Here is an 8636-nt window from a genome sequence, read left to right as displayed (position 1 = left end):
CTACACAATTTACACAATTTTGAACATGCTTTTTAATGAATAATTTCATTTTCTCTGTGCTGTGAATAGTGGAGAGCTGTTAGAGCTGTTTGGCAGGATCAAGGCCAAGAAACAGCTGGAGGAAGAAATCGCCAAACTCTACTTTTATCAAATGCTCAGGGCTGTGGAGGTACGTCTTTATGGGAGATGCTTCAAACGGTGTCTTCCTCTAAATGTGTTTTTTTAAATGAGAACAAGCATGAACCTGCACTGCTTGCCCATAGACAGTCAAACCGTTCAAATCAGTCAACTGACCATTTAGAATGGAGAAAGACAGCTTTGTAGTACCATGTTGAAATGGCAACTACCGTTCAAAATTTGTTAAAAAATCGTTTTTGAAAAAAAGTCTTGTATTCTGCATTTGAAGTAAATACAATAAAAATAGGTTTGAATATATTTTAAAATGTAATTTATTCCTGTGATGCAAAGCTGAATTTTCAGCATCATTACTCCAGTCCTCAGTGTTATATGATCATTCAGAAATCATTCTAATATGCTGATTTGGTGCTCAGGAAACGTTTCTTATTATTATCAATGTTGAAAAAAGTTGTGCTGCTTCATATTTTTGTGGAAACCGTGAAAACTTTTATTTCAGGATTCTTTGATGAATAGAAACTTCAAAAGAAAGGTATTTATTTCAAATAAAACCAGGCCCGGCGCCAGAGGGGGACGGTCGGACTTTAGTTTTGCGTCATTCATTGGTTAAAACGGAACTTTGTGAGATCGTGATGAATGAGTGACAGTTTTTAATAAATTTAAAGGGAGCGCTCTTTCCATGCTGTATACGATAATATATTCAGAATTGAAATAAAACGTGTGTTTTCCATGCTTGACAAGCGGCCACGTACGACACAGAGATAGCTAACTGCTACACACTATATAGAAAAAAGATAATAGCCTAATTTCAGAAGCAGAAAGTGATGTGATTCTGCAACCGAGCCTGGTCCAAACGCAGGATTTATGTAAGGAAACGGTTATTAATTATTTGTATTGGCTGCCATGCCAAATCATGCACCTTGCTTTTCTGTTTAATTTAAGTGTTTTTGTGAACGTATACTTTAATAACAAATAATTGTAACATTTTACAATAAGGTTCCATTAGTTAATGTTAGTTAATGTATTAAAGTGTTAATGTTAGTAACCCCTAAACAGTAGTTAGTAACCCCCCCAAGTCGTGCATCCTGGCGCCGGGCCTGAATAAAACTATTTTGATTTAATAAAAATACCTTTACTCTGACAATTTAATCAATTTAATACATCCTTGCTGAATAAAAAAATATTCATTTATTTAAAAAAAAAAAAAAATCTTACTGACCCCCAACTTTTGAACTTTTTTAATTGATTGTTTAATGGTTACTAGAAATTAGATTTTCTGGTTTATATATATATATATATATTAATGTTGTGGCTGATAACCTATAAATGTCATTATTATAAAACTATACTATTTGGTTTAAAAAAAGAAACACTAAAACTTGTAGTTACAGTATATGCTATAAGGCAGGGTTCGACAAGTAAGTTTGGCATCGGGCCAAAAAAAAAATTCGTCAGAACATAGTCGGAGGATAATTTAAGAAATTAATTGATAATAAAATGCATCTAGAATTGCCTGTGACAGACTGTTACAGTGTCTTTTGTAACTGGTAGTGAGCTGTTACTCTGTGTTAAATCCTGTAGAAGGACAGTCATTAACAAAAAGCCACATGTGTGTGGTGATGTCCGGCAGAGTATGTGAGCGGAGTGGAGCATCAACAATTTCCCCTCCGCGCTCCGAGCATTTAATAATCACCATTTCCCGCTCCCGCTCCACTCCTCGCAGAAACACCGCTCTGCTGCTAAAGTATTACAGTATGTTTGAAATATCACAGTTCTGTTCATAACGTAGGCCTATATTAAAAAATAAAATAAATAAAATAACAGCAGAGTTTCAAAGTGGCTTATTAGAACGCTAGTGTGCAAACTTTTTTCCTAGCACATGACAAGCTAATAACGTGGTTGTCAGCATTAAAAGGTATAATTGCTGTTTTTTGCGGTGCTAATTTTGTTTGTGATGAAAATAACAGTACGTTTTCATCAGTTGTTTTACCTACGGGATCGATGCATTTCTTACAGATTTCTGCTCATTCGAAATCGGATACAGATGTAGCAGCACTGTAAGATTACATTTGTTTGAATGCATTATTGAGAGAGCGATTGCGTAGCAGCACTGTAAGATTACATTTGTTTGAATGCATTATTGAGGGAGCGATTGTGTGTGAATAAGTGTTGTTTAAATCATGCTTTCAGCTGAAAATATTCAGTATCTAGAAGGAACAAACAAATTCCTTGAGAACTACAACTTCCCGCTCATGCCCATTGCCGTCATCATAGCCTTCACATTCTTTCTGATTTGAGTGATCCTTCTCTATCAAGCCTAGCTAAATATGTTTAACATGTGAATTCTTGCTAAATATGCCGTTATATTACGGGCTGTTGGCATGAATTGTACTCGTGATGGAGCGGTGGTGGAGCGCTCTTGGAGCGAGTGAAAACCACGCTCCGACTTTTAAAGTCCCCCCTGTAGTGAAAATCTAGTTTTTTATGTTGTTTATTTGTCTATGTGGTGTTTTTAATATGCTTTTAGACAAACCATGTGCCAATCTATTAATCAACACCATTGCTGACTATTTTCTCCTTAAAACTGTAGTTTCCCAATGGCAGTCCCAGAAATGCGGTTTGAAACAGCCCTCGGTTTGCTACGTCACAATCCAATAACCAATCACGTCAAGGGATCGATTCCTATCACTAGCATGCAAAATATACCAATACCAGCAGAAAACCAAAAATAAATTAGAGCTAAAAACCCATGAAGCTATGGTTTAATGTGAATTTAGAACCGCTAACTTGCATTATAACCCGTGGCAACAGTGTAAAATTAGCCCGGAGTCAGACCCACCTCTCCCGCATCGGCGTCTGCACTTCACGCGTATGCTCGCGGGCTCGAATTAAGGGTGCTTTCACACTACCATTTTTGGTGTTTCACAAGAAAAAACATTTAAATATGTCATTTTGATGATCAAAGATAAGTTTTCAGGGATAAAATATTTGACTACAGTGGGACTTTAAAAATCCGCTCCACGCTCCATTCAAAATCACTCCGCTCCGCTCACATACTCTGATTGAGAGTAACTGTTGCTGTCATGACAGATCTATTTCAGAACCAGCCGCTATCAAAATAATGTGGCTGCAGGCGCGGGCCAGATATTATTGCTGGCGGGCCGCCTGTTGCCGATAACTGCTATAAGGTAATGTCACAATATGCTAACAATAGATTAATAATTTTAAAATCCACTACAAAAATGTATCATTTCAAAAATATATTAATGAAGGCTGTTGTACTTTTTTTTTTAAAACAAAATTAACAAATTTTTATGCCCGTTACCTATGTGCAGAATCTCGCTCTTCGAGACAGAATGCATTTAGCAGATGCTTCCGTCAAAAACTATTTACAATAGAGGTGCAAAAGCAATTTGTCACAGAACTAACAATATTCATACATCGTATAATGCCAGGTCTATTAGAAAGCTAGACTAGGAGACAAACAATAGATACAAAGGAATTTTTCAGAAATGTTCTGTTATATTCTCTCCAGTATCTCCACAATAACGGGATCATTCATCGAGATCTCAAGCCTGAGAATGTGCTGCTGGCCTCACATGATGACATCTGTTTGATTAAGGTGTGTTTACCTGAGAGTTTAGAAACTGGAGTAACTTTTGCCGCACTTCCTGACATCGTTCTCCTTTAATTGTGTAGCAGTTCCAATGTTCAGAGATCCAGCCAAGCCTTTGTCTTTGTAGTTGAAACAGGATGCACAGAAATCATTCTGAACCTGAGATAACCTGCTTTCCCAACACATGCGAATTCTCAATGCTTTGTAGATTACGGATTTTAATCAGTCCAAGATTTTGGAAGAGTCCTCCCTGATGAAGACTCTCTGCGGGACGCCCACATATCTCGCCCCGGAGGTGTTCACACACGCTGCAACTGTAGGATATACAAAAGCAGTCGATTATTGGAGCCTGGGGGTCCTGCTGTTCATCTGGTTAGTGGAGATTAAAGTTGAATGAGTAAATTTGAAGCAGTTGGATCCAGCATTAGATTAAAGGTTCTTAAAGGAGTAGTTCACCTAAAAATTATATGAAGTCTTCCCTTACAGAAAAATCACATGAACTTCACGTGTGTTAAAATCACATGAGAAATATGTGGAACACATGTGAAACCTGTGGTTTGGAACATTTACACAATGTAAAAGGTTTGGAAATTTTTTTTCCAATCCCATTTGACTTTGTTCTTCAACACTAATAGTGAATTACAGTATATGTGAAAGATATCCTGCCCACTATTGAATATAATGAAAGTGAATGAGGACTGGTGCTGTCAAACTTCAAAAAAAGATGCAAAGTATCATAAATGTAGCCAATATGACTGGTACACTACATTCCAGAACTTTTGTCACATTTTTATGTACAGATTGTTTTAAAGCAACTTCACACTGAAAAAAAGGTAAAATGTTAAAGGGGTCATATGATGTTGCTAAAAAGAACATTATTTTTGTTGCATCGCGCCGCGTAAACATAAAACCATGTCTGCATTTGTGATCGGAGAAATGACAAACAACAAGTGCTACTCTACACTGCTCAAAACTCGCGTTTGAATCGTCAGTGGCAAATTCTTTAAATATAAAAAACGTACTTACAGTCTGTGAGTCAGAACAGCCGGCATTGTAGTCTACTCTCCCAGGATCAGGAAACAGTCCTCCATAAAATGCGTTGCACACATCTGAATATTTGGGTTGAACTGTTCTGGAACAGTGTTGTAAATACAACTTAACCACTGATTTCTAGTTGTGTCCTCTTTTGGAAGGCCAAACAAAGTAGTTTCGCTTTCACAACGAGAAACACAGCGTCACACACGGCGGCCTTGAGTGTGAGCGGCGTCCGGCGGATTCGACGGAGCGTCCGGCGTGCTTGCGGCAAACACATGTGACGACCCCAGGCTGGACTCTGCTTCATCCACGGTGAAAGCCGATCCATCGATCCACAGCGCAAAGTTGATGTATTTCCTCAGCAACCAGCACGGATCAGCTCTAGGCATGACGAAGCGGATATCGTCCTCTTTTGGAAGGCCAAACAAAGTAGTTTTGCTTTCACAACGAAACACAGCGTCTCCACGACATGGCGGCGGCAGCAACAATACTACAGCAAGAATAAAAGTTACGCCTTCTTTCTTTGCGTGAACATTTGGGCGGCGTTATGCAAATCTTCCCACATCGTGACGTAGACATGTGGGGGCGTGTTAGAACGAGCCGTTTTAGGTAGGCGTGGTTGACTTAACTTTTATAAAGAATATCTCTTTGGATTTGAGACTTTAGTCTTTGCAACTTTACAGATCTTCTTTATTCACCAAGAGCTTGTAACACTTCAAAGAGAAAGGAAAAATTGAAATCCCGTCATATGACCCCTTTAAAATCTATATTAACTAGTTTTATTCAAGTCAAAAATATATTTAATATCACTTAATCAACCAAAATTCGTTTATATCACAAAAACTACCTTTATATGGGTTAATCAGATAGAAATGGCTCTTTAAAGTAACAGTTGCAGGTTACTACTTTTTTTCAGTGTAGTAATCAACCAGAAAATAACCGTATTATGTCACAACGTTCTACAATTATGAAACAAATGCAATTTCAGACAGTGGTGTCATTATTCATCTCAAGTTGGTTTAGTTCAATAATAATGCCAAGTTCAGTAAATTATGAAACAAGCTTAATTCAGCAGCTCTGCAGAAGGCATTAGTGTCATTATTCTGTTTTTGTAAAAGGAATAGACAGAATTTTTTGCTCTTGACTGATAATCTTCATCTCCAGTGAACTGTTGTTTGCTACAGCTGGATCATTAAGTCAGTAAGTCGAACTTGAGAACCAGATCAGTCTGACTTGTGAACGAATCATTCCGATCAGTTTTGTGTAGTGGATCAACTGATTCACTGGAAATAATCTGACTCAAAAGAATGATTCTTTCATGAAAGTGTCAAGAGCTAATGATAAATTTTTTCATTGAGTAAAATGACAAATTTTGGTGAGGCACAAAACTTACATGTATAGTTTCAGAACTTTTCATAATTTTATCATAGCATTTTGTCAAATCGATGAAAGTCAGTCATACGGGGTTGGAATGACATGAGGGTGAGTAAATGAAATAAGTTTGTTTAAAATCTATTAATTTCAATGATGATAACTTGCATACAGATGGAATACCTTACAAAAATAATTTTACAGTATTCATGAATGACTGGAAAAGTCAGTTCATTGGTCAGAACTCTGAAAGATAATGTGTATATTTTGTGCCCAAAATCTAAACTCAAGCAGACTGAGCTTGTGTGGATATATGAATGTATGATATTTCTTCCTAAAGCTGTGTGTGTGTTTCTGTATTGTCATAGTTTGGGTGGTTATCCGCCATTCAACACCGAGTGCTCTACCATGTCGGTGCGTGAGCAGATCATTAACGGCCACTACCGCTTCATCCCATCTCAGTGGAAGAAGGTTTCAAATCAAGGTAATGTCTTTGCTCTCCAATTACAATTGGATAGTTAAAGGGGACATTGGATGCAAAATTCACTTTTACCTGGCATTTACATATAAATGTGTCTTAGCAGTGTGTGGACACAACCTCCCTACAATGATAAAAATCCATTCACTCTTTTTTTTTTAATCCCCTAAAAACCTAAACAGTCTCAATTATCAAGCTGTTTTGATTTTCTGAGCAGAATGACATCATACTGTTCAGGCCCCGCCCACAACCGCTGACGGACTGTCCCGTATTAGCATATTTCCGCCCTCAGCCAGTTGTACGCTGTCCGCCATTTTCTCCGCGTTCGTAAGCAGTGCAGGTGTTGTTTGATGTAAAAGTGAATATAAGAGTCTTCATTTTCTCAGTACCTCATTATCATTTAAAGAGACAGGCACTGAAACGGGTCGCTGAGAACAGAGCTGTTTTTGACAAGGTAAAAAAGCTGTTGTTTTACATGACCATTGAGGAAGTATGTTGCAGACATTTCATGAAGACCCCAAAGAATCATACCAACTTGTGGAAAATCAGGCATCCAATGTTCCATATAAATAGTGTGTACATTGTATCAGTTTATATTGTCAGAAATATTTGAACTTAAAAGCATACAGTGTAAGTTATACATTCACTTTGTCTTTTAGCCAAAGATTTGATCAAAAAGCTCCTGGTTGTGGATCCTGAAAAGCGTCTGAGCGTCGAAGAGGCGCTGGCACATTCGTGGTTGAATGTATGTGCTGAAAAACCCACTAACTAGACGAATGTGGTTGAGCATTATTAAACTAGTATTGAAAGTTGTCAACCTTTAAATAGCATTTGAAATGTGATTGCTTTAATTAAAATAAAAAACAGCATTCCGCAAATTTAAAATATAATTCTTATGTTTATGTAACAGGATGATGAGATGAGAAACACTGCAAACCAATTGATGCATCATGAAACATCCAAGGTACAACAACAAAAAACACAAAGCTTGGATCTGTGTGGATTTTTATTCTGGATAAAATGTTTTTCAAACATTTTTGAATTTTCAAAGCTAAAGTCTATGAATTCATATATTTGCTTTCAAAATGTATTACAACATTGACTAGATGCATACTAATACATTTGTCATTAAAAACTAAATATGGTTTTAATTTTCATCACAGAAACGTAAGGCACAAGAGGGAGAGGGTGAACCGCCATCCAAGAGGAAACCTGGGCCTTGACTTTCGCAGACTTTTATTTGTTTCCTGGTGTCCTTTTAAAAGCTTTTTCTTGTGACCAATTCATCCTGAATGTCTAACACTGTACTGCTCTTGTAAATATGTATTTCTGCCATTTCCTGTGTCAAAAATAAAATGTTTTTACAGTTTCTACACCTTTGATTTTAAGAATGTGTTATGCAGATTTCAAAACACAAACTAGAGGTCTGCGTGAGGCATCACTGTCTTGCATTTACATTTAGTCATTTAGCAGACACTTTTATCCAAAGCGACTTACAAATGAGGACAATGGAAGGTCTGTGGCGGGGCAAGTGCGTTAAATGTGTTAATAATTTTAACGCGTTATTTTTCTCCGTAATTAATTAATCTAATTAACGCGTTAAATTACCAGTCCTAATTAATATTGAACTTATTTGACTAGATCAAGAAAAAGCTTTTGATAAGGTTGAACACGTATTTGTAGGGAACTTTAGAAGCTTTTGGCTTTCTGTCAGGATTTTATTGAGAAAGTCAAAGTGCTTTATGGTGACATTGAGAGTGTGCTGAAGATAAACGGTGGCTTATGCACTCCTTTTAAGGTCTGTAGGGGTATTAGACAAGGTTGTTCTTTGTCTGGAATGTTATATTCACTTACATTTACATTTAGTCATTTAGCAGACACTTTTATCCAAAGCGACTTACAAATGAGGACAATGGAAGCAATCAAAATCAACAAGAGAGCAATGATATGCAAGTGCTATAACAAGTCTCAGTTAGCTTAACGCAGTACACGTAGCAAGGT

At 37.1% G+C, this 8636-nt stretch overlaps 1 protein-coding gene across 2 annotated transcripts in view; it reads left to right on the top strand.

Moving 5' to 3' along the window:
• Window positions 1-7998, top strand: part of chek2 (checkpoint kinase 2) — a 22875-nt gene extending 14877 nt beyond the window's left edge. Inside the window, exons 10-16 of one of the 2 annotated variants that reach the window (XM_016531882.1) lie at window positions 97-169; window positions 3671-3757; window positions 3960-4123; window positions 6526-6641; window positions 7295-7380; window positions 7546-7599; window positions 7799-7998. In XM_016531882.1, coding sequence (XP_016387368.1) covers window positions 97-169; window positions 3671-3757; window positions 3960-4123; window positions 6526-6641; window positions 7295-7380; window positions 7546-7599; window positions 7799-7858 — 640 coding nt within the window. In that variant the 3' untranslated portion in view covers window positions 7859-7998. The remainder of the gene's footprint in view (window positions 1-96; window positions 170-3670; window positions 3758-3959; window positions 4124-6525; window positions 6642-7294; window positions 7381-7545; window positions 7600-7798) is intronic. The other variant, XM_016531881.1, reaches the window with a different exon arrangement.
• The last annotated feature ends 638 nt before the right edge of the window (window positions 7999-8636 follow it).

Source organism: Sinocyclocheilus rhinocerous, unplaced genomic scaffold (assembly GCF_001515625.1).
Source record: "Sinocyclocheilus rhinocerous isolate Xijiao unplaced genomic scaffold, SAMN03320098_v1.1 scaffold665, whole genome shotgun sequence".
Lineage (NCBI taxonomy): Eukaryota > Metazoa > Chordata > Actinopteri > Cypriniformes > Cyprinidae > Sinocyclocheilus > Sinocyclocheilus rhinocerous.
The sequence above is the reverse complement of the archived record's forward strand: the minus strand, read 5'-3'. Positions and strand labels throughout refer to the sequence as shown.